A 27,363-nucleotide genomic window follows, 5' to 3' on the forward strand; every position below is an offset into this window, starting at 1 on the left:
AACCATTGTAGCATTCGTGTTCAAGCATATTGTAGAGTCCCTGTTTGGAATTTTTTTGGATCTAAATTTAGGGAATTATCCTCTATATTTTAGATTTAAAAAATTTATATAAAGTCTCAACATTATATTAGAAGCTCAAAATACTGCAGAGAATTCTCTCTTTATTAATTAATCAAGAATATACAAAACCCGTATAAATATATGGCTAATAACAGTTCTAGATAGATACCAACAATTATGAATAATTACTAACTAATCTTGAGATACATATTGACACCTAACCTTATCAAGAGATATATATATACCCATATACATACATATCAATATTGATATGTATCCATAATGATGTATATCAATACTAACAAAATATTCACACATTAACAATAATGTGCGGGTAAGGTGCACCTAAAAAACCAACTAGTAAAGGTTGTTTCTATGCTGGAAAACTATCAAATCAAACCAACTAGTGAAGGTTGTTTTTATGCTGGAAAACTATCAAATCGACCATCTCGACCTCGAGATTCATAGACTTGAAAATAAGGGATTTATAGTCTTAAAAATAGCTCATCTTCTAACACATTATCTCAACTATATATTTTCAAGATTTTTAATTGTTAATAGATCTGTTATCGCCACAATTTCTGAAACTTTAAATTTCATAATTAGGGGCAAGAATATATTTTAATGTCATCACAAGGCTTTGCGGTATCAAAATTACATTTTATGTTGGAAATTTGGTGGGTGAAATGGGGGCAGAAAAAGGTATAATTATTGCCACATGTGCATATGTGTCCAAAATAATTAATGCCTTCTTTTTGTTTAAAACCTTTAGCAACTAATAATTCTTTATATTTATTAATAGAACCATTAGAATTCATTTTTCGTTTAAAAATCCATTTACAACCAATGGGTTTAGAACTTGGTGGAAGATCTATCAATTTCTAAGTTTTATTAGCTATAATGGAATCCATTTTATTATTTATTGCTTCTTTCCAAAAAATTGCATCTTGAGATGCCAAAGCGTCATTTAGAGATGTTGGATCTTCCTCCACATTTGAGACTATAGGTAATGAACTCTAATTTTTATTTTGATTAGCCTCAACAATATAAATATAAAAGTTAGGTCCAAAGTTATAAGATGGATCACTTCTAATTATCTTACTTCTTCTTGATTATGTTATATCATTATCATTATTTTCTACATGTTCTTCATCAACATATTCATCATTTTCAAGATTATTTTCATATTGCATGCTACTTGATTCATTCACTTCACTTTTACAAGAGAGATTTTCAAAAAATTCAGCATCTCTAGATTCCAAAAATGTGTTATAATTTACATTAAAAAATATATAAGCTTTATTGAATTGAGAATATCCCAAAAAAACACATTTAGATGTTCTAGGAGTCAATTTATTTCTTTTGGGATCTGGAAGTCTAATATATGCAAGACAACCCTATACTTTGAAAAAACTCAAAGAAGGTTTTTTATCAAACCAAAGTCATAAGGAGTCTTATCACTCTATTCAAAATAAAGCATACACTTAATAAAGCTTCACCCCACAAATTCAAAAGCAAAGAAGAGGAGATAAGCATGGCATTGCATTCACCATATCAACTAAAGCTCTATTTTTTCTTTCCGCTAGTCCAATTTGTTGACGGATATATGGAGCAATTACTTGATGAATAATATCATTATTTTCACAAAATTCATTAAAGTCATTTGACAAATATTCTCCTCCTCTATCACTTCTAATAATTTTGATTTTCTTACTAAGTTGATTTTCAACTTCCGTTTTGAAAACTTTAAATTTTCAAAAGCCTCATCTTTATGTCACAGAAAATAAGCATAAGAAAATCTAGAAAAAATCATCAATAAAGGTAATAAATTATCTTTTACCACCTCTAGTTATAACATTATTTAAATCACATATATCACTACGGAAAAGTCCTAGCAATTCACTATTTCTGTCAATTGAAAGAAATGATTTTCTAGTAATTTTAGCTTGTACACATACTTCACATTTTTCTTCAGTTAATCCATCATAATTAGAAATTTAATCATAATTTAACCAAAATTTAATTGAAGTATAATTAACATGTCCTAACCTACCATGCTATACATTATAAGAAGTAACAACATATGCAGAAGAAAAATTCATTCATTAACAAGATCAAACTTGAACATCCCATCACGAGTATCCCTTGCCAACAAATACATAATTTTTTGTCAAGATTAGTTTGTCAGACCCAATGACCATTTTTAAGCCCTTCTTGTTTAAGATACATCTTGAAACAAGGTTTCTTTTCATGTCTGATATGTAGTACACATTTTCTAAGGTGAGTGCCTTGCCTGAACTAAACTTTAGTTCCATTGTTCCCTTTCTAAGCATATTTGCTATAGCTTGAGTTTCAAGTTGAACTGAATTACCGTCACCCACTGGTTTAAAAGTCTTAAATATGTCTCGATTGTTAGACATATGAATGGTAGCGCCGTTGTCAACCCACCATCTATTGTCTTTATCGATCATATTTACTTTGATGACCATTGCTATAAAATTTTCTTTAGTAGTCAAGTTCACTTGGTCTCTAAGCCTTTTGAGCCCTTTTCGGTATTGGCACTCTCTTGAAAAATGTATCGGTTTTCCACATACATGCAAGTAGCTTTTTTCTTCTTTTTGTTGGCAATAGACTTTTGGTCTTTATAATTTTCATTATAGACCATAGAAAAGAAAACCCTCTTGTATATAGAGCACTTGATTTTTGCTCAACAAGGTTTGCCTTAGAGTAACATTAGTTGATTCATCTTTCTTTTCCATAAATCTATTCTCTTTTTCAATTTGAATAAATCTTTAAAGTTAGGCTAAATCAAGATCAACTTTCTTGTGTTTCACCTTCATTTGGTACTCTCCAAGATGGGGGGTAACTTATGAATTATTGAGCCAACTAGAAAGTATTCATCCAAAGAAATACTACAATCGTTAAGTTCATTGACTACAAGCTGCTGCAACTAATGTACTTGAGAGAGTATAGGCTTGTTTTCAATGAATTTAAAATCTAGGAAGTTAGATAATAGAAATCTTTTGTTACTAGACTCTTCCGTGAGGTATTTGGTTTCAAGTAATTCCCCTAGCTCTCTTGTCGTGCCAATGGAGGCATACATGTCATAGATCGTGTCCGCCAAGGCATTTACGATATGAATCCTACATATATAGTCATCCTCCATGCGTCCCTTGTATGAGTGAGTTTGCTCGTTAGTGGAGTCATACGATTGTGGCAGTAGTGCAGGCATTGATTCAGTGACTATATAAGCCACTTTAAAAGTGCAAAAAGAGATCTTGAAGCGTTCAAGTCGAGTAAAGTCGTGATTCATGACCTTCAACGAAGTCATGGCAGTTTCCTTTCTTTCACCCATGAAATATTGTCTTGAATTGTTGGAGTTTTGGTGAGTGAAATAGGGGCAGGAAAAGGTATAATTTACAAAATAGGATCTCGAACTCTTTTTGTTTTCGGGAATGTAGGAGCACTATCTCAAGACGATATTTGCCCCCTTTTAATTGAGTATTTGTTGTGCATAAGAAGGGCAATTTGTCCTCAAGATACAGGAAAACAAAAAGGTCTTATAACAATGTTCTTAAGTTCTATGCACTCAAGCTTGGAACCCACACAATATACACTAGGGTCTTGATGTATTAGAGAGAGAAAGAAATAAAATCGAGTAGAGAGAGAGAGAGTTAACCCATTGGTTTGGTTGCTGGAATTGCATAAAAAAAGTACATTGAGAGGCTTAAAAATGTGCTGCAAAAAAAAAAGCTAACTTTTATGGGTAGGAGGGCCTGCCCATTTAGCTACAAGTTATATGAGTAAGAGGGCCCATTTAGCTACATGAGTAAGAGGGCCCTTGTTATAGAGTTACATGCATTTCATAGGTTGTTACAAGCCTCCATCTCATCAATAGCTAGATGACCATTGGATATCCCAAGCCTCGATTTCATCAATGGCTAGATGACCATTGGAGTTCCCAAGCCTCCATCTTGTCAATGGCTAGATGACCATTGGAGTTCCCAAGCCTCCATCTTGTCAATGGCTAGATGACCATTGGATGTCCCACACGCATTAAAGACTAAATGACCATTGGAACCCCCACACACATCAAGGGTTAGATGACCATTGGACCCCCCTACATGCCGGGTTTATAAATAGTGAAAGCTTTCTATGTTCCCCCTACAACATAGAAGTTCAATATTCCCCTTTATCCAACCGTCCATTTTTTAATGGAGGGCAAAGATTGCCCCATTCACAATGTCACGTCTTTACACTATTTTATTTTCAATTTTTTTCTATAGACTATTTTGACACCGAATTTTGAATGTCCATTCCTCTATTAAACTCGCACTAATGAAAAATATAAAAAAAATATTTTCAATAAAATAAAGTGACCAAAATACTCCTAAAATTTTCAAAAGATATTTTAGTCATTATTTTTTATCAAAAAAATATTGTTAATATGTTTTATAAGTGCGCCCCAATGAGAAGATGATAGATACTAAATTTCATATTCAGAAATTTTGTATTAAAAAAACTAAATATAAAATACTTTGAGACATTAGATCTAAGATCAAATGGTGAGTGACTCTCTTGATAAAAAATGGACGGCTGGATGGAAAGGAGAGGATAGAACTTCTATGTTGTAGGGGAAACATAAAAAGCTTTCCCTTATAAATAAATGAAACCTAAAAATAGGGGATATGAAGATATTTTTCTTTTTAAATTTTTATCAACAATAAAAAGATAAGGGTATGATTTGTATAAGGTTGCAACATCAAACAATCAAATTGAGGCGCCCTTCCAAATTTTATCATAAATATAATTTTGGTATAAAAATTTCTTAGGATAACACAAAAATCTATTTTGATCTCTATTTATAAAATTTTAAATTTCATAAATAGTTCACATCAAGTAGATCTATCAGCACATGAAAATCTTGAAAATCAACAATTCGGATAATGCGTTGCAAGATATATTATTTTTAGGACTCGAAATCGTTTCTTCTTGTCATATTCATACATCTCGATAAAGTTCACTTGATCAATTAAATGGTTTTCCAACATTAAAACAACATTTTATGTTGGACGAGGTGCACCTTAATTCTACATTTTAAGTTTTCCAAATGGGATAAAAAATTTAAATTTTATCTTTTTTTAATATATCAAACTTCACTAGGAGATAACTTGGATCCAAAAGTCCACATCCAAATTGGAGGATTATGCCTAGGATCTTGGAAAGTGTATTCTTGATCTAGATCGGAATTTGGGAGAGGACGCATGTGAATAGAGAAGTCGGCGGACTCGTTGAAACCCCACCCTCTGAAACTTTCCCCCACTCTCTCACACTGCATCTCTTTCAATCTCTCACTCGTGTTCTATCTTTTACTATGAAGAAGGGGAGGAAAGTGAAGCAGGGTAGGGACCTGCAACTCAATGAAATATGGACCGTGACCCCCTTCAATCAAGAGTCTGAGCATCGTCACCATGAATCCGTTGCACTTGCAGAGGACCCACTTTCAAGCCCCCTCTCAAGTCCTCAACCAACGGATAGATCTTTCATACCCATAGCGCAATTCATCAGACAAACCTCACAAAAATCATCAAATCCGAGAGATCGAAGGCCTTTGAAGCGACCCACCTCTTCTGATAGACCCCCCACCATTGAAAACTGTCAAAGTAGTGATGAATCTGAGATGGGTACTTCTGGTGTGGGGGATAGTTCTTCTGTTGGTGGTTCTCCCATCGCTTGTGAAGAGCTTGGCTCTAGCGATAAGATCGAGCCCGAGCCCGAGCCTGAGCCAAAGTTTTCTAGTAGTAAGGAAGATAATTATTCATCAACCCTAGAAGGGATTGTTAATAGGTTGAAGGAGCTTTCAATTGGTTTTGAGGAACCCCAATTGTCAGAAGACCAGTTAAGAATCAATGACCAAGAGCAAGAGGATGAGGTATGGTTTTTGACTTCGGGAAATCTTGAATTAATATTTTCTATTGTTTCTGTTTTCTGCATCGAAGTTGATACCCCAGTTTGGATTTTAAGTATTATCGAGGGTCAGTTGATTATCTGCATTGGATACACTTATCGTTCATTTGAGGATTACAGTTTCTTTTATTATTCGATAATGAGGATCGCAATTGTTAATGTTTTTATTTTGGCACCCAATTTTTGTTTTTCAACCTTTTTGTGGATTGATGGATTGTACCCAAATCATGTTTGACAACAATTTCTTAAAATAGCTGAGATATATATTTTTGATTTCCAAGCCTTTTCTTCTTTTCAGTTTTTCCTGTCTTCTCCCTGTAATATTTCAAATATGAAATATTGCAACCTATTTTGAGTTCTTGAGATGAAAGTTGATCCACTCGGGGTTTTCCTTGTACCAAAAGTCTGAATCATGAGTTTCCATTGCTTAGTCTCTGGCATAGTGACCTCGTCTATTATATTACACTAGCTAATTCAGAGAATGAGTTATGAGGTTCTACTGGACCTCGACATGCATGAGTACTTTAGGAAAAGTCAATGCACTGGTGCTTCCAAAATCTATTCACCTTTATGCATTAGAAAGATCATACCAATCTATCTAGGCATTAGAAGGTGCCCCTGAACTCATATGGTACCATAATGCTCCATGCATGAAAATATGATTGGTGGCAAGCATTATTCGTTGGTTTCAGTGAGTTAACTAGCAAATTACCTTAGTATACTCAAGGTTTGAGGGATCTAAATCATTATGTTGTTAGTGATTCCAAACTCCGAAGATTCTCTAGTTTATTGGCGTGGGAAAGTCAGTTCACTAGGTTGTAACCCTACTATTTGGTTAGTAAACCGGAACCATATGGTGGTTTTCTAATTTCTACGGATTTTATAATGTGTGAAAGCGGGTCCAATGACCACGGACTTCCTAGAATTGCACACCAACCATGCATCAGTGACTAATGTGGCTATTGCTGTACATTGCTTCTTATAAATTAGATCCCATGTTAGTAACAAGAAGTGATCTCATTAGTTCAACTGCCATATTCACCCTTTGAAACGGACTTTCTGTCAATCTTGGAAAGCTGTGCATCATCATGTGATCTTTTAGTTATAAAATGGTTATGCAAATATTGATAGGGTTCTCTGCATTTCCTTTGCTTGCAGTGTGATTTGCATGTGTTGATATCGGCATGTCTTCATATGAAATTTGATTTTGATAGTGCTTCAGGTTTAATTTTGATTTCTGATAGTATGCCAGGTTTATTCTTTGGATTTGGTATCAATTGCAAAGCAGAAGCTGCTCCTAAGGATTGCATTTAGCATCTCATACAGTAATAGATTGTATGTGCTGCCTACCTTATGGTTTCTCATCACCATCACATTTTCTGCAGTTATTGGCATTGGAGGCAATTTATGGGGAAGATGTCTCTTTCATTGACAGTCATGGAGAATTACATGCACTTCAGGTTCTTTGAAACCCGAGGAACTTTAGATTTGAAATGTGTATTGAAAAGATGACTTATATTTTATACATTTCTCCCAAAAAAACAAAAAAACCAGGAAAAGTTTATAAAGTAACCATTTACTTTTGCTACAAAGACGTACAATCACTCTTGTCTAGTAGATTTCCAATTGGGTAGTTGTAAGTGTGCTATTGACTAGACTCAAAGTTTCCACACAAAAAAAAAATATTGAACTTCGTGACACACCCCAAGCCATTCAAAATATCTAATAGCAAGGAGTAATTGTGATCGCCTTGTAACAAAGATAAATGGTCTCATAGTATACAACCCCCCAAAAAAAACTTGTGTTTATGGAAAAAATGACAAAATTATTTTCAAAAGATAAAAATAACAAAATTGTGGATTTTGCAGATTCACATTCACATTGAAGCTTCTGATGACTTTTCTATATCTGCAAAACTCCATTCAACCTCAGGAGGATTTCATCTTGGAGAAAGTTCTTCAACAAATGATGCAAACTTTTTGTACCAATTCAAAGTTCAGCATCTCCCTCCAATTGTTTTGACTTGCTTGTTGCCTCGATCATATCCAAGCCATCTTCCTCCACATTTCACACTATATGTTCCATGGTGGAACTCTTCAAGGATTTCTGATCTCTGTGGCATGCTTGACAAAATCTGGGTGGAGCAACCTGGGCAGGTTGTGATATATCAATGGGCTGAGTGGCTTCACAGGTCTTCTTTTACCCATTTGGGAATCAACAAAGAGGTCACACTAGGTCCATATCATACGTCAAATGCTGGAGATGGGCGTGCTCATTCAGGTTGCACCTCTCCAGAGGTTGATATTCCCTTATTGATGAGTTACAATGATTACAAACGCCGCGAAGAATTTTGTAAATCTCTACATACGTGTACCATCTGTCTCAATGATTGTATAGGTAACTCTCTTATTATTCTCTTTATGTGAAATTTGATTTTGTTTGACTCATGTCGGTTTTAATTTTGGAAAAGCGTGTGTGGGTTGTAGTTGTGCATCCATACTTGTTGGGATGAAAAGCTCTTCACTTATATATGAAGAGATGGTACTATATGCCAGTGGGATTTTGTAACCCTTCAAGACTTTTTAATCAGTTTCTTCTTTGCAGTTTGACTCATAGTTGTTGGGATCGGGAGTGGGAACGGTACTGGGATCGGGATCGGGAGCAAGGGATCGTGAAATGCTAGAAGATCCCTATGGTTGGGAACGCCGTCCATACAATATTCATGTTAGGGATTAAGTTTCCAGCCTTTTGGAGATCTTGATCCCAACCTTTTGGGATTTTGATCCCAACTTTTTGGGGATCGTATGACCAACCTTAAAGTGTATGATAATCTATGATTATGTATACTCTTTAAAGTAGGGATCTTATTATTGATAGAAAGCAAGCAATAGTTGTGTTGCTAGTTCGCTATAAACAAAGAAAATCATTGGTTTGGTTGTTGTCTTGGTCTTTAAGATTGGGATCGAGATCCCTGACTGCGGTAATCGGGATCCCTATCAGTGGGGTCAAGATCCCAAAATTTAAAAATCGAAATCCCTGAGAGATGCGTTCTTGGCGCGATAGAATCGAGATCCTAGAAGGGATCGACTACCAAAGTAGGAGATCCTTGTAACTATGGTTTGACTTACTACTGTTAGAAGTTAGAACTCAACTTTCACTTCATTTAGAGATTCTGCAAGATTGGTATATCTAATTTCTATTTGTTTAATTTTCTAGCATTATTTTATGTCACCACTCTCTCTTAAAATTCTCATTATCAAATGTTAGCAAGGTGTCCGGCCGTCAAACTTTTGGGTGGAATTTTAGGGCTTCTTCCCTTATACATGATATCATAATAGAGCCAAAATCTCTGTTTGTCTTTTTAATCTTTGTAGGTTGCTTTCTCAATCTTTCTCTCCGTGTAGTGGATGATCCTACCGGCTTTATTCGGCTAAAAAGAGGTGTGTTTGACCATTGTGTCTGCCTTCCCCTTCCCCCTTCTTCAAAAATCCATTTTGGTCAGAATTGTTTCAGGAACCTCACTCGGGAGCAACCCAGACTAATCAGATACCAGTGAGTCCAATCTCTGAAATAGCTTAGTCTCTCGTTGAACAATGAATGCAGATATATTTGATTGATGTGGCATTCAATGAGTTCATCTGTGCTGCCTCATCCATGGCTAAGATTGGATATGGAGGCCAATCTGTCCACGTAACCATCTCATTTGGCCGTTTATGCTATCAATGTGGCATTTAGCCTGCCAAACCAAAAAAGTCATTTATGTCGGGGAGCGTACTGAGGAAGTTGCTCAGTGCAGCATTGGAGGCCCCATTCCACTAGCTAGGAGTGATTGCTTTGATGTGTAGCAACAAGGCACTCGCTATGCTAGGTAGCCAAGTCTTGTCAAAGCCAGCAAACTACAGCTTGAAAGCAAGAAGCATTGGCTAGCTCAAAAGCCATTGTGCTAAAGAAAAAACATGGTTTACTAATAATAACTTGCACAGTCAACTTTTTTTTTTTTTTTGATAATGTTAACCTTAACTTGTACGGTCAACTTTAACAATAATGAGTCAATTATAGAAAATACAACACTCCAATGTTTGAAAATTCGGCCACCCAGCTGCCTAGGTGGCCAATTGGTTAAAATGCCTAAGGAGAACCTAGGCAGGGCTGATTGCGTCTAGGCACCCACCTAGGCGGGCAAGGCACCGCCTAGGCGCACTATAGTCAAGGTGGCCGCCTAGGCGCCGCCTCGATGCAGGTTGTCGAGGGTGGAAAAATGCCCTTGGCTAGGGTCAACATAATAATTTCCCCCCTTTTTGGGGGCACATTCTAAACCCCCCAAAGTAAATCCGTGCAATCTAGAGAGAGAAAAACTTCCCAAAATCCTCCATTTTGTGATTTATCGAAAGATCGATAAATTTTTAATTTTTCCGATTTCTTCTGAAATAAAAAACAATACCGCGTGGTAATTTTCAGAGCTTCTAGTTGTCGAAATTGAGGACTTCTGCAACTAAATATACGAGGTTTGAGCCGACATTGTTTTCATTTTGATATTTTTAGAGCATTATGCCATTATAATATTTGAATAAGGAATATGATATTTTTTGCTATAATGTATTATCTTTTGAATCATTTGATTTTTTTTTAACTTTTTTTTTCCTTTTATGTTATATTTTTTTGTGATTAATTGATTATTAACTCCTTTGGACTATGAAATTGGGCCTTTATTGAATTCTTTTATGAATAATTGATTCTTTTTTTGTACAATATGTGATGTTTTGATATCCTATTAGTTTTTTTTTTTTTTTTACTTTGTGGATATTTCTACATATTTGTAGATGGAACATTTACTGATTTGGACTTATATTTTGTGAATATTTGATATCCAAAACCAAATATTTGATAAAAATTATATATGGCAATGTCATTTGGGATTTCATGGGCGCCCAAGCCCCCAAAAAGCCTAGGCACTTGCCTATGCTTTTCTGAACATTGCAACACTTATTTGAGGTGTGGACAATGGAAGAGATTTCTATTTTGCTAGAAAAGAAAACTGCACTTGTAAACTTTTTTTTGGAGAATTTGTGAACCATGGATCAGGCAGCCAAACGTCTCGCTCTGCCTCGTTCAACATAAGAAGAAGAAGGGAAAGTAATATAGGAAGGAGAGTTGGGCTTGTGAAAAAGTGCATCTTGGGGCTACCTGAGAATGAAAAGATATCACTACGATTCCATTGGTTAAGAGGAATAGTAGTCATCCAGAAGTAGTTCATAGCAAGAGATATCTTCGCAAAAACCAAATTGCAGGAAATGAAAGCTGGGCAGAGCAAAGTTCAGCCGACTGTAGTTTGTCATTGGAGCTAACTCTCCAAGCCCCATAGATGTCCCTCATGCAGATTGGAGATGTTATCTAAATACATGGATGTCGAGGCTAGATTCTCTGGGGTATGGAGTTTGGTTGCAGTTCAGCCCCAATACAATTTGACCACGACGATACCCAACAGGAGATAGTCATGTGCTTGATGATATGCAGGTGGATCACTGTGTATCGTCTAGATCCTTTTGTTTGTTCTAGATGTTAGATCCCTCCAGGGAATAGAAGATTCTAGGGAAGGATAGCAGGAGGAAGACACTATGAGGAGGCAGAGGATTTTATTAAAGAATAAAACAAGTTGGGGCCTGTAATCCCAGTTGAAGGTCACGGCCTTCATTCTCACTAATGCATTAAAAAATCTGACTATTTCCAAAACAGGTAGGGCCTTGTAATCCCTAGTGATCTAAACCCCCCACCCAAAAAAAAGAAATGCAGGAGCCAGATCTCAATTCAAGTTGGTCTTTTTGAGGTAAAATTCTTGCTTGCTGGTGTGCAAAACCCGCAATGGAGCCTCTGGGGGAATATGAATCATCTGGGATCTGCTTTTACTCGAGTGCGATCAGAGAGTGATAACAAACTGGTCTATCTCACTATGGTTTGACGAGCCAATTAATTGATCTTAATTGCACTTTTTAACGAGTGTTTTTAGAACCAGACTGGAAAGCAAAAAGAGACGTGTTATGTCTGGTTCATTTAGTGGTTCAAGGGTTGGGGTCGTGGTGGTAGCACCCCCCATACCTCAGTTGCATGTTGTGGCTTCCGTTCCCACTGACACCTTAAAAAACCAGTAGTTAAATTGTTTGGACCATTTAGAACCTGTGAAAACTTTAAAATATATTAATTTTTTTCAGAAGTTTAAATGCTTTTCCAAGATCTGGTTTTTTTCCTAGGCTATAACTGTTTTGGGGCCCGGTTGGCAGTCCAACCAGTTTGATTACCAATTTCGTCCATTTCTGCTAAAGCTTGATGGCTTTAACATCAGCACATGGCCCTAATAGACCAGTAGATAGGGAGGACTTCTGGAATAAACTAAACAGCATCAATCCATCGAGCACCATCCTATGGTCATTTTAATGTACAAGAAAGCCTCCATGAGAAAAGCAGGCAGAGTGGGAGGACCGAGGGCATGGAAGGCTTCGAACACTTCATCGGAAAGACACAAGTTGTTTGAATTCAGCACTGTGGAGCCAGCTACACCTGGTCCAAAACAGTAACACGAACCCAATCTTTTCTAAACTAGAGTGATTCCTAGTATCCTTATAGTGGTAGGATGCCAAAACCAGTTTCTAACCATCTATTGATGATGCTGGAATACAAATGTGGGCAATAAAACTCCAAGATGATTTGGGTTCAAATGTTGTGGTTAGAGGATAGCTCCCTGTTCTAATTATGGAGGTGGATGTCCTTGGACGTTGACAGGTGGGCTGGACACAATACACCAAATGTTAGAAATATTGAAAACATGGTTGAAGCCGTGGCAGAAGGAAGTTTTGGGCAACATTCAGGTTAAATATCAGCTTTATTTAAAGATGGAAATGATCACATACAGGATTGGAGAAGAAATGCTGACCATAGATTTAGTTAAGCGAGGAAACTAGTGCATAACTCTGAGATTACCATAGGTTAGAGGTGGCCTTTTATCGGTGACAAAGTTTCAGATGGTCAAAGGATGGGGACTGCTGTACCAAATTCTTCCATGCTACGGGAGGTATCCGAAGATGTTACTGTGCTTGAGGCAGCAATATATTTAGTCAGGAACTACTCTTACAGAGACCAAGCTGATGTTGCAATAAAACAATACTACCAAAAATGCTTAACAGCTGAGAAGAGATCATGCTTATCAAGGGTTGACATTCCTTTCAAGTGGCTCTCCCAAAACAGTTAGAGATGGCTGGAAAGGTCGTTTCAGGAGCAAGAGATTACATAAGCTGTCTTCAGCTCTGGTAGATATCGTACCATGGGCCCGGGTAGCTACCCAATAGCATTTTGTCAAGAATTTGCTATCTTTCGAAAGAATATTTCTCCTCATTTTCAGGAATTCTATCATAGAAGAACGATAAACGTGGCCGTGAATGCATCATTTAGGAGCTTGGGTCTTGAAGAAGGAAGGGGCAGTGGATGTAAAAGACATGAGGCCAATAAGCTTACTTGGAAGTGCATATAAGATCTCTGCCGAGGTTCTAGCATCCAGGTTGTGGGAAGTCTTGGTCATCTTCTTGCCACATGCTGCTTTTGTTGAGGAGAGACATAGTTTAGATGGGATATTGCTGGCTCATGAGTGTATTCACTTGAGGTTTAGGAACATAGCTATATGTAAACTTGGTAAAGGATTTGGTGATAAAGTAGATTGGCCATTCCTAGATGGAGCCATGAGATTGATGGGTTTTGGTGAACAATGGAGGTGGCAGATCTCAAGTTGTTTATCCCTATGAGCTATATGGGATCTCGATCCCATCTAGTGATTGGTTGTGATCAATAGTCACTAGGTATATGATTAGATTTTTTTTATGATAATTAGTATATGATTAGACAAATTTATAGTTATAAAGATTAATAAGGTCTCTGACACAATGTTATAGTAGTGTGTGTGCACACATGTGTCTATGTATGTTGATTACGAGTGTGTTATAGCGTATTCCTTTAGGAGAATGCGATACACTAATACTTCTTTGGTAAAATACCTAATTAGGAGGATTTTTTTTTTTTTTTATCTGGAAGTTTGAGATCCATTTTAGAATCACCAGATGTGTAAAGATCGGATCGTCAAAAAATTGGTCAGTTTTTGTTCTATGCTAGGATGTTATTTGTTTTGGTTGCACTTATATAAGTTGCTTATACTTTTTTTTTTCTTTTTCTTTTTTTTCCTTTTCAAGTTGGTTGCTAGATTGAGGATTTTACATCCTCAATACTTGGGGTCCCAAGTTCACTCCTCCATAGGATTTTACTTGAGGGAGTCAGTGTCTGATATGCGCCTGCAAGGGCATATAAAATTTTTGCGTCAATTATTTGCTTACTTTGATAGGAGATTGGTGATAGATCTTAAGGTTTCATGACACCATTGAAAGACAATAGTGGTTCAAGTATGATATTCAGTTCCCTTCCTTGCCATGAGCCAACAATCTCAATTTTTTTTTTTCTGAGGACTATCTTACTTAAAATTCCATGGTACATGTGTATACAATTTGAAAACTTGAATCATTTGTTTCTTATAATTTCACCAAATTTCACCAAATTTCATCCTATTTTAGTGTGTATGTGTGTCTAAAAGCTCAAGTGAGCCTATTAGAATGCCATTGTAGAGAAGTGCATACCATGTAGAAAGGCGGCACCCCCATTTTTCTGATGTTAGGAGTATAGCTTGAATTCCATTTTCTATGCACACACATTCTCTTGACCCTAGTGAATACCCCAAAAAGCAGTAGGAAAAAAACCCCAAAAAAAGGTTTTCTTGGGGGAAAATAAATTGAATTAATGTCAACCGTGTGTTAGACTAGATGTTAGATCGACAGTTAAATGTGCTCAAAATTAATTATACTTTTTTTTTTGAAGTTTTTCATCAAGCATTATTAGATCCATCCCCAAAATTTGGGGTTCAAACAATTTCAAAAGAATAGGTGGCATACTTAGGAGGTGGATTAAACTGAAACCTCTCTCTCTATGTGTGTGTGTGTGTGTGTATATGTGTAGTATGCATTCATGCATACATATGTACGTTCATATAGGCGGCTCCTTGATATGTGTGGTACATGGATATTATATATAATACATTCTAGGGGTTCTCCTAGATATGTGATCCGATGTGCTCTTGAGGTAGGGAACTTTAAGCAGTGAAAAGAGTGGCTATGTGGAACTCAAGTTATTAAATTCAAAAATTTTCTATTTCTTTTATACAATATACCTGAATTTTTCACTTACATGGGCCACTATATGTTGCTGTAAATTAAAATAATATCTTAGATACAACCTAGGATCCTTATTTTTACTGCCAAAAGAAATAGAAACTATTCAGGAGTTTTAAACAAACTTCCACTATAATTTTTAGTACAATAAATGTTCTTGAAAATTCACAGAAAATAAGAAATAAGATTGAAAATTAATTAAAACTACTAAGAAGACTTATTGGAAGATGCATAGAGTTACCCTCATAGGTCGTAGTATACCCCATACCCGATTCCCTGATCGATGACACACTTTTACTCCTTTAGGTGTTGCTGAAAATTCTGAGATAGTGAAGCTTTGTAGGCAATAATTATTTTTCTAGGGTTTTAGAGAGCAAAAAAATCAACTAGATTTTATAGAAATCTTATATGAACAAACTAGAGCTGAGCTTGTGAGGTGATCTCTCTCTAGGTTGGTTGTCACCTTTCTTTTCTTCAATACACAACAAGCTTCACTTAGGGTTTCGAAAGTCCCATCTTTCCTCCTTTTTTATTCTTTTGATAGGACTTACTCCAACATGAGGAGAGAGAGGGTGGCGTGATAGAAAATATGAGGAGAGAGGGTGGTGAGAGAGAGAATCTTATTGTGTTTAGAGATGGGGGTTCAAATCTTGTTTAAATAGAAACAAGATCAAAGTCCTACTTTGAATAGGATTCTAATCTAAGTATGCCTTATCTTAAACTCAACCATCTTTCCATCATCTATGGGTTGGTCATTGACATTTCTTTCCCCAAAATCCAACCCCTTACTTGGAATTGGATAATGGAGAGAAACATGGAACTTAGGAATATCAATTTTGTTTTAATCTTCCCTCTTTTTGTTTCCAACAATTGAGGGGTTTGATCATTGAACTCTTCATTGACCAAGGCCGCTAGAGGTTGGTTAGGAGCAAGATGAAAGTCACCTCCTTGACCATTGTTGCCTCCAACATCAGTCTCTAGACTCCTTCCACACCAATGCTTGCCAACTCCATGGATGAGTTCATCTATTGCTTTTACCAAAGATTGGATCGCTTAGTCAAATGAGAAATATCTTCTTGGGTTGCTGCGGTTTGAGCCTTCATAACCCACTCTGATACCACTTGATGCAAATTAGGGTTCTCGTTCTTCTCAAATCAACACCCTAATTCACAAAAACTCAATAAAGCAACAAGCCTTATGGAAGAAGAAGAGTGGAAAAGGAAAAAAACTAGCAAAAGCAATGAGGAATCTGCCTCCAAGTTTTATTAACTCAAAGTTCTCCAACAAAGGTAATAGATCTCTCCCTAGAACCGTTCAATAACAAATATTTAAGCAAACTCGAAACCCAAAAACGCTCCTATGAAATCCTTGCCATCCATTCTCTTTAATCCTAGACATCCATTACTGAATTAAATTAAATAACTAACCCTGCCCCTAACAAAATCAGAAATAACAACTAAAATAAAATAAAATAAAAACCTAAAACAAGTTCTCGTAATCCCCGCAATTAAGTTATGAAGAAAAATCCAAATGTGCCTGTCCTATTCTTGCATCACTTTCAAAGCACCCTCAAATATCTGTTCTTTATCATGAGGCCTTGCCAAAATGTTGGTTAGCGTAAATCCATACTCTCCATTAAATTCCAGTTGGTTTGGACTTTAATGAAATCAAAAGTTTTCCACAGGAGGCGGATGGGGCTTCACTAGACTCACTGGGACTTTGCAAAGCCCTTAAAAACTTGCCAACTCATGTAATGGTTTTCAAGTATATTTAAAACATCTTTTCCAATCATTCCTCCAAGTTTTGTTTGATTTGGATATCATTTGGTCCCAAAGGAAAAGTTCACCACAAGGCCTATATGCTTATCCATTAGACTTATTCAAATCTTTCTAGTCGTCATGAAATTCATTACACATCTTTATTTCATCATAATAAAGCTCTTTACCAAGACAATGTTTGAACTAAAGCAAAAGTTCACTGCATGACCTATATGTGTATGTACTAGGCCACGGTCGATCTTTGTTTACCCTTGGAAACTCATCCAACCTTCATTGTCATTTATAGATGACTTGAAATACCTTCATTAAGCATTCCCTTGAATTTGCGGGCATTTGGACCCCATCTAGTCCATCATTGTGAAGTGCTGTCAGGCTCTATTCATAAGCACTGTAGCTCGCGGTGAATTTCGAAGACTCATTAATGAACTCCAAATCTCATTTTTTGGAGGTTTATTTCATCATTTCAAGGTTATACCCGGAGTTTCAGCCTATTTGAAAGTCATTATCATAACTTTCTAAGTTCAGGAACGTGTGGTCATTCCTTGATTTCATAATTGACTTTGAATCTGTTAGAGAACACACCCAAACGCCCCCATGTCGGAAAAGGGCATGTACTATAGAGGCTGACCATATTAGCAGGCCTCGGGGACATATGGCTGAAGCGAAACACGAGGCACTTGACCAAAGATAATAACCATACAGGGTAAAGGAGATGCTCAGAGCATTGTATATAGATTGGGCAAGAGCCAGAAGAGATTCGGGGTCTTATTCTGTGGCAGATTATGAAAATCAATGGGGTAATATAGCACATCTAAGTGGCCTAAAAACAGCGAATCAGTGAAATGGAAGCTGCCATCAGAGGGTATAATGAAACTTAATTTTGCTGCCTTGACTACTTCTGGCATTGGGCATCTCAGATCTAGGAGGTATTATAAGAAACTATTAATGCAGAGGATGGGTAACTTATTCTGGTCCTTTGCAGTATAAGGAACGGCACAAGGCAGAGAGTGAGTGCTGCTAATTGGAATCAGGATTTTGGATGCTGAATGGAGATCAACAAACATTGTAGTAGTTTCCAGCATTGTTATCATGAATGAAGATCGACAAACATTGTAGTAGTTTCCACCATTGTTATCATGAATGAAGATCAACAAACATTGTAGTACTTTCCACGATTGTTATCAAATGGGCTGATCGAAAATAAAAATGCCGATGGTACCAGAGCAATGCATTTGAGGAAGTGTGGTGTTGATGTAGTAGTATGGCTATCTTCTCCAACATATTAGGGAGAGAATCCAATCAAGAGGTGCACTTTTTGGCGGGGAAAGGTGAAGCCAAATAGGTGCTAGTGGGAACAAGTTTCAATGTATAGTAGCTATAGCGTCAGAGTCGTATGTACATTGTCTCAGTTTTGTACATAAAATGTCTTTTGTATATCATATATAGGAGAATTAATGAAAGCTAGTTATTTATCAAAAAAGAGTAGTTTTTGTTGAAGAACTCTTGGAGTGGCTGTAGGTTTCTGGTCAGCCTTGTGAAATCTCTGGAGAGCAATACAGGCTTATTTATCAAAAGAGTAGTTTTTCTTGAAGAGTGGCTGTAGGTTTCTGGTCAGCCTTGTGAAATCTCTGGAGAGCAATGCAGGTTTACTTAACACACATCATATTAAGTACAAGTAGTATTAATGCCCAAAAAATTTGATTGGGCCAAGCATCTTCTTCTAAAATTTATGCTGAATTGTCCTTGAAGGCCACCATTTTCGGATGATCTTGCTTAGCAAGAACCATCTCATCCAACAAGAAGCGAATCATGAAACCAGAAAGTAATCATGTTCAGTGAGAGACGGGCTATATCAAAGAAAATACCACCCCACCACCGCAGAAAATAAGTATTTACAGTCGGGCACTGGCCAGAGCTAAATGCTCTGGCAGCAATCAGTGAACAGAGAATTGTGAGTGGGGGGGCAAAGAGTAGATCAAATTATTGTAACTTATACGGTCTGGTGTTACTCGGTCTTCATAACTATCCAAGATGGACTTCTATACAGCAATTTGCATTATAATGTGATGTGCCTTTGGCAGCCTGTAGCAAATGCAGTTTTCAACATTGTGTCAGTGTTACTTTTCACCATTGCTTCTGAGATGTTAACCTCTTTTGTTGCTTCATTTCCTGTGAATTCACTAAAACCTCGCATGAAATCTACAAAGTTCTTTGATCTTTCTTTGTAATAATTGAATGCTAATAAATGCAATAATGTGACAGTCAATTTTCTCTAGAAAAGACAATGAAATGATGGGATGTGACTACGTAATAGGGGAAGGCAGACCATAATGTTATACAGTGTATTCTAATGGGCATCAGCATCTTGTTCAAATGATGAAGAATGGAGATTATGCATAGCATTGGGAAATTCACGCTGATACAGTTAATCTCCATCATCTGTCATCAAGAACAGACAGTAGATGCCCCTTTGGAGTACTTTGTACCATACTCCGTTTGGTTATGGTGTACTTTTCCAAGCATGGACCAACGATTATTACTTGTTTTTCTGGTTTGATAAACTTAATTTCTTCTTGTTTTTTTTATTAGGCACAGAATTCATCAAATTACCTTGCCAACACTTTTTCTGCTGCAAATGCATGGGGACATACTCAAACATGCATGTGAATGAAGGGACAGTGAACAAGTTACTCTGCCCTGATCCAAAATGTGGAGGTCTTGTCCCTCCTGGACTATTGAAGCTTATGTTAGGGGAGGAGGCATTTGAAAGATGGGAGTCTTTGTTGCTACAGAAGACTTTAGATTCCATGGCTGATATAGTGTATTGCCCAAGATGTGAAACTGCTTGCTTAGAAGATGAGGAAAACCATGCCCAATGTGCAAAGTGCTTCTTCAGCTTTTGCACTCTTTGTAGGGAACGGCGTCATGTTGGAGTAACCTGCATGAGTCCAGAAGATAAGCTTCGCATTTTGCAGGTTTGCTACTTGAGATGGCCCTTGATTTTATCTAGCTTTTTGTTTTGGTTCCTTTTTATTTATGTAGGTTCACTCTTTATTTGTTTACAAAATGGTTCTTATCTCACTGTAGAGGATTTGGTAGGTGGTGCTTAACTCTCTAGATGCTATAGAACAAACAATGAGAATAGGTCTCCTTCAAGAAATTTTTTGAAATGAAAATTGACTTGCCAAAAAGTTCGAAGGTTGTGATATCTGGAAATGATTACAATCATCATCATCCGAGCCTTATGCCAAGTATTTGGGGTTGGCTAAACGAATCCTGTTCCGCCATTCCGCGTTATCAAGGGCCATATTCTCTGTCAGACTGTAAGTCGCTATATCTTTTCTCACTACTTCCATTCATATCATTTTGGGCCTTGTCGTTGCCTATTTAGAGCCTTCCACTTGAATCAAATCACCCTCCTAACTGGTATTGTTCTAGGTCGATGCTGCACATGACCAGACGAACTAAGTCTATTTTCCTTCATTTTATCGACTATTGGAGCTACCCCTAAGTTCCTTCAAATGTATTTATACTGAATTCTATTATTGCCTTGCCACTCATCCATCTCAACGTCCTCATCTTAGATGCATTCATTCTGTGGATATGTTGTTTCTTGACAGCCCAACCTTTGGTGCCATAAAGTATGGGTGGTCTTATAGCTGTCTTATAGAACTTCCCCTTCAGTTTCATTAGTATGCGTCGATCACATAAGACCTATAAATGAGTACAATACTTGGATAAAAAGGAATTTTTATTGAGAATTAATTTCATTAAGAATCCGAAATGTCACATTTACCAATTTTACTTTTATTTTGATGCTCTTTTGCTTTTTCTCTTCTTTTTTTTACTTCTGAAAAACTGATATTCTTTTGGGAAATTATAAAAAATATCCCTTTTTTTTAGATTATTAGAAATAAACCCCAAAATTTTCAAAACCTAGTTCATACCTTTTTTCGACACTATGTTTTTTGACGAAAATACCCTTCACAATAGTTTTAGGTCCATGAAGCCATTACGGTTAACCCTGTGATGGTCATAGTGGGTTCTAAGTGACTTTGTATTGGATTTAAGGCCAAAAATTGTGTTTGAAGCTTCACAGCACTTAAAGCACTTTGGTGGGTTGTTTAACTATCACGATTCTATTTGAACCGTGATGGTATCACGGTGGTGCGAGATACTTGATAGTCAAGATGATCATCACGTTTATTTGAGTACCGTGATGGTGCTAATGCTACCCCATTGTCATGGTCCTAATAGAACCGTGATGACTTAAGCCCCACACCAACAACGTTTGAACCCTCCAGACCATCACGGTTCGGGGTTAACTATGATGCCTTCACAAACCGAACACTTTTGTAATGGGTATTTTAGTCAAAAAATGCGAAAAGTGGTGAAAAGGGGTATGGATGAGGTTTTGAAAATTTTGGGATTTATTTCTAATAACCTAAAGGAGGGATATTTTTTATAATTTCCCTTTTCTTTTTGGTTGGGTCATTGACTTGTATAAAAAGCTCATATAGCTTAAGCAAAAATATCATAGCTATCACTTGTATGCGGTTTCTAGTTTACTCAGCTTTCTGTATTTGCTTTTTTATTGCCCTTCTTTGTAGTTTAAAGCAACAACCACAACTAACTGATAAAACTCACAAAATTTGAACTCCACAATAGCTATGAATTTGGAGCATCTGTTGGTGATAAATGTTTATCATCCCTTATTGGTGGTAGCTATATTGTTTTGATTTACTGAAGGGTGTGGTTTGTATAGAGCCTAGGCTCGAAACGATCAAATTAGAGCCTGCCTTCAAATAGTGTCGAGAAATGTAGTTTCAATATTGGAAATCTTTGTGATAGCCTTAAAATATATTTTTATATTTATTTATAAAATTTAAAGTTTAAAAAATAGTGCAGATCGACAGATCTTTGAAAAGTTGAAAATCTTGAAAATTGACGGTCCAAAAATGCATTACAAAATACACTATTTCCAAAACTTGAAATCCATTTTTTTCTCATGTCCATACTTCTTGATGTCAAGATGATCAATTTGAAGATATTTGGGCATCAAAACCACCTCTTCTAGTGAAATTTTTGAGGTAGGCTCAAAATTGATTGTTTAGAGCCTCGGCTCTATATAAACTTTTCCCTTTACTTAAAGATGGTGTATAGTTTTTGAGGCAAAAAAGTTCTTGTATTGTAAGGTATCGAAGTGAAAGGATTATCATTATTGGCTTCCACTGACCAGGGACGGATCTGATCCATTTAGAAAAGTTCTGAGTTTTGCTTAAGATCATATACGAGGGACCTTTAGGGAGTTTCATGAAATCCTTCAGTCTTTCCATGGACCTTAGAGAAAAATTACAATGCATGTATAGATGTGTATTTTATACATACATTCATGCATAAATAGATGCATACATATGGGTTTGTGTATAGATATCAATGTCATATTAAAAATCATTTTCTCCTGACCTCCAAAATTTTCCAAGAAAATACTTACCAAGTTTTCTTTCTAGGAGCGTCAAAATTTATCCCACCTAAAGCCCAACCAGAGGCACAAGGAGCTCGAATTGATCAATGACATTCTGAGTGTTACTAAGATACTCACTGATGCAAAACAATGTCCATCATGCAAGATGGCAATATCAAGAGTAGAAGGATGCAATAAGATGGTGTGTCAAAATTGTGGGCAACTTTTCTGTTACGCATGTAACACAGCGATTGATGGATATGGCCACTTTAGGTGAGTTCTGTGTAGAAGAAAGGGGAAAGTATACATTGCCCAATGGTATATGGAAAGCTATTGTTCAGTTCATTTGGGTCAACACTGTCCAGTGAAATGGACAGTGATGGAGAGAATGGGACCTAGCATAAGTGATGCTAATGATGGTCCAATTTTTTCTCCATCACATGATTTCATCAGATGGTGATGACCCCAAGGAAAATCAAAGTCCATGGGATTTTAGTATTACAATCTGAAAGTAGTTATGGTCTTTTACTCTGGTGGGTTACTTAAATTGTATGCAATGTAGTGAAGGAACATGTACCCTTTTCCCGGAACAAGAAATTCAAAATTGGGAGCTCCAGATGAATCATGACCAAGTGAATGAACAGGGTGGAGATGTACCGTTGCCTCATCGTACCCGTCCATGTCCAAATTGTGGTCAAGTGAATGCAAAGGTGAGTTGAACTTAGCAGATGTTGCACTTTTTATTTATTCATTATTTAATATCCTTTTTTCTTAATCTAATATCCTTAAAAATTTTTAGATGTTTGATTTCTAATATCCTTTTTTTCTTAATCTAATACCGTTACAAAATTTCAGATGTTTGATTTCTATTAGCAATAACTTCCTTTTTGCCGATTTATATTCTAGGCTGTATTTAGTATCTGGGTTCACTGGACCAGCACATGCACATGCACATGCACAGACAGCCATAGATCCACATGTCAAAGTATCAGTGTCTTGAAAAAGTTTAAAGGAAGTATCTGTTTGGAAAAAAAACTTTTCAAGTATGTATTTGTCAAAAAATTGTTTTTAGTGTTCCCAAATGCATTTATCTCATTATGGTGGGTAACTTCAGGCCCACATACATTCATCCTGAATCTAAATATGCATGCGTATGTGATGTGTCTATGAGGGCATGCATGTGTATATATATATATATATATATATATAGTAGTGATCCTATGAGACCCTCCCACACTCACGTGTGTAGGACCCCAAAGGATCACCATTAAATTTGGTATAGATCTCTAGAAGACAACTGTTCCAGATATTGCAAATAGATATAGAATCTTCTGATGACTCATCTGCTTCTGACTCAGATCAGCTTGCTGGAAAAATAGAGGACAAAAATGTAATACTGAGTAGTTTAGATTCAGAAGATAGTAATACTGATTGTTTTTGTGAGACACTTTCCAAAGAAGAAAATCTAATATTAGATATAATAGACAAAATAACTGAGCCTGAAGCTAAAAGAGAAGCTTTAATACAATATATCAATATAGCAAAAACAAATAAAAAACCTCTTCCTCTTGTTTGAACTCAGGAAGATTATAATTTTGCTAAGATTCTAAAAAGAGTTGAAGACAAGAATAGTGTTCAGAAAGAACCATCTATAGCTGAAGTAAAACAAGAAATAAATGAAGTACGGAATGAACTAATAAGTTTAAAAAATAGGATACAGGTGTTAGAATTAGCCTCTAACTCCCAAGATAATAGTTCTAACCATACTGATGAAGAAATAGAATATGATAATCTTATAAATAAACATAAAACACCTTTTCCAATCAAACAGGAAGAACCATAATCTTTCAGTATAATACAACCTGATAATTATGTAAACTTACTTGATAAAGTTATTACTCAGAAGTGGTTTACATTAGTAAAAATAATAGTCCATAAAGAATATAACTTCCAAACCTTAGCCTTAACAGATTCAGGGGCTGACCTAAACTGCATAAATGAAGGATTAGTTCCTACAAAATACTTCGGTAAAACGACTCAAATACTAAGTACAGTTGATGGTAGCAGATTAGTTGTAAATTATAAACTTTCGAATACTGCAGTTTGTAATAATGGGAATTGCTTTGAAATGCCTTTTATAATGGTAAAAGGGCTAAGTCAATCTGCTATACTTGGAACTCCATTTCTACATATGCTATATCCTTTAAAAATTGATAGCTCAGGGATTGAATCTACAATAGAAGGACATAGAGTAAAATTCGAATTTGTTGATAAGCCTAAAATTCAAGAAGTAAATAATATAAAAGAAATTATTTCTAATAAAGAAAAATTCCTTTATCACTTGGAGGAAGAAATAAAATATAAAGTAGTTGAGGAAAAATTGTTAAATCCAGAAAATAAAAGGATAATTGAAACTATCAAAAGTAAAATAGAAAAAGAGATATGTGCCGAATTGCCTAATGCTTTTTGGAATAGAAAAAAACATATTGTAACTATTCCTTATGAGGTAGATTTTCATGAAGAAAAAATACCCACTAAGGCAAGACCTATACAGATGAATCCTCGACTCTTAGAAATATGCAAGAAAGAAATTGATGATTTATTGCAGAAACAGCTGATTAGAAAAAGTTCTTCTCCATGGACTTGCTCTGCATTCTGTGTAGAAAAGGCCTCTGAGAAAGAAAGGGGGGGCTCCTCGCTTGGTAATAAGTTATAAACCCCTCAATAAAGTCCTTAAATGGATCAGATATCCCATACATAATAAAAAAGATTTACTTGATAGATTATTCAATGCTTGTATCTTTTCAAAATTTGACTTAAAATCTGGATATTGGCAGATTCAGATTGCTGAGCAAGATAAATACAAAACTGCCTTTAATATTCCATTCGGACAATATGAATGGAATGTTATGCCATTTGGGCTAAAAAATGGTCCTTCTGAATTTCAAAATATTATGAATGATATTTTCACCTTGCAATAGGAAAAAGACATTAGAAGACAACTGTTCTAGATATTGCAAATAGATATAGAATCTTCTGATGACTCATCTGCTTCTGACTCATATCAGCTTGTTGGAGAAATAGAGGACGAAAATCTAATACTGAGTAGTTCAGATTCAGAAGATAGTAATACTGATTGTTTTTGTAATACACTTTCCAAAGAAGAAAATCTAATATTAGATATAATAGACAAAATAACTGAGCCTGAAGCTAAAAGAGAAGCTTTCATACAATATATCAATATTGAAAAAACAAATAAAAAACCTCTTCCTCTTGTTCGAACTCAGGAAGATGTACAAACCCTCTAAATTTTAGGTCATTCCGATTTGTAGAAAAAAAATGAAAAATAAAATACTACTGAACAATCGTGAACGCGTGATGAATTTGGACAGTGATGAAGGTAGGCGAAATCACTATTCATTTTCGCCTATAGGTGTTGGAAAGACTTTTCATGTATGTATATATATATATATATATATATATATATATAATGCTGAGATTAGCCCACTAGCTTATATGAATATATGTATTCATATGAGCCCAATGGCCCAAATTGAATCTGGGCTGATCTAACAAGCACGGCCTAATTTCGTATTTGAATTTTTAATGTTTTTTTTACAATTCCAAATAACTTGAAATTTTAGGCGTGTGTTTTTCAAAAAGAAGATAATCTAAAAAAAATATCAAAAAATTAATTTACAAGAAATAAATTGACCAAAATACCCCTAAAAAGTTTCAGGGGCATTTTGATCAATTTATTTTTTACGAATTATTTTTTAAATATTTTTATACGTGCACCTTGATGAGAAGAATGGACAGCCTAAAATTTCAAGTTATTTGGATTTGTATAAAAAAAATTAAAATTCAAACACGAAATGAGGTCGTGACCGTCAAATTGGTCCAGATTCAATTTGGGCTCTTCGGCTCATATGTTCATATGAGCTAGTGGGCTAATCTCAACATTTTTCATATATATATATATATATATATATATATTTACTCACTAACATAACTTTGTGTCTCATTATTAAATAATTTGTGTACATGTCTAGCATGGATTTCTGTATTTTTGTGATGCATAACATCTAGAAACTCCTAAATCTATGCATGCATGCTTTTGTTTATGTATGTCTGAGGTCATACATATGTATTACATGAATTTATATATGAATGCATGTATCTATTACCCATTAACATGGCCTCACGCTTGATGATGAAATAATTAGTTGTGAATGGTGGTGAACCCGGATTTGCTCTGATACAGGTTGGGAGTAACAATCACATATTTTGTTGGTCATGCCAAATCCATTATTGCGGTCTGTGCCGTAAGGTTGTGCGACGGTTGTCCCAGCATTATGGGCGCAAGGGTTGTAGACAACACTCTTGAGTATTGAAGCATTTCTCGCCCTTTCAAACCAATGAATCACGCCATCCATTTCTCCAGTGAGTTTCTTTGTTCCTTGCAGTAAATTCCATAAGCTGGCTCTTTTCATAAATGATGATGGTGACGATGATGCTAAATTTTGTTCTTCTTATTGCTACAGGCCCTGTTTGGGCAGACCAAATCTTAGGAACAGGGCCAATGTTTTCCCTCCACCCCATTAGGGAGTGAAAGATCGCTGCTTTTGATGTGCTCCATTCATGGGCCAACACCCCCTTCCAATGCCCTGTTTATCAAGAAAATGCAGTGAAAACATCTGTGACCCTGCAAAAAATGAAGAACCTGTGTTTTCCTCCATTTATAAATTACTTATTTCCTCTGTATAGGTAAGACCATCAAAACAGTACAAGTTTACTGGTGCCGTGTAACGGTTGACGGATGTCATTGCATTGTACCAAA

At 36.0% G+C, this 27,363-nt stretch overlaps 1 protein-coding gene across 2 annotated transcripts; it reads left to right on the forward strand.

The window, feature by feature from the left end:
* Positions 1-5,233: 5,233 nt before the first annotated feature.
* Positions 5,234-27,363, forward strand: LOC18443797 (uncharacterized). 2 transcript variants are annotated; one of them, XM_011628598.3, is made up of 8 exons: positions 5,234-5,992; positions 7,413-7,487; positions 7,896-8,424; positions 19,649-20,034; positions 22,570-22,796; positions 23,086-23,233; positions 26,788-26,966; positions 27,068-27,363. In XM_011628598.3, exons 1-7 carry the CDS (start codon positions 5,435-5,437, stop codon positions 26,908-26,910), a joined length of 2,046 nt encoding a protein of 681 aa, XP_011626900.1. In that variant the 5' UTR covers positions 5,234-5,434; the 3' UTR covers positions 26,911-26,966; positions 27,068-27,363. The 2 variants fall into 2 exon arrangements, with proteins under 2 accessions (XP_011626900.1, XP_088717189.1); XM_088861063.1 differs by having other exon boundaries at positions 5,302-5,992; positions 19,649-20,382.

The sequence above is a fragment of the Amborella trichopoda genome, chromosome 3 (genome assembly GCF_054954075.1).
Source record: "Amborella trichopoda isolate Santa Cruz 75 chromosome 3, AtrichopodaSantaCruz75HAP2 v2.0, whole genome shotgun sequence".
Taxonomy (NCBI): Eukaryota; Viridiplantae; Streptophyta; class Magnoliopsida; order Amborellales; family Amborellaceae; genus Amborella; species Amborella trichopoda.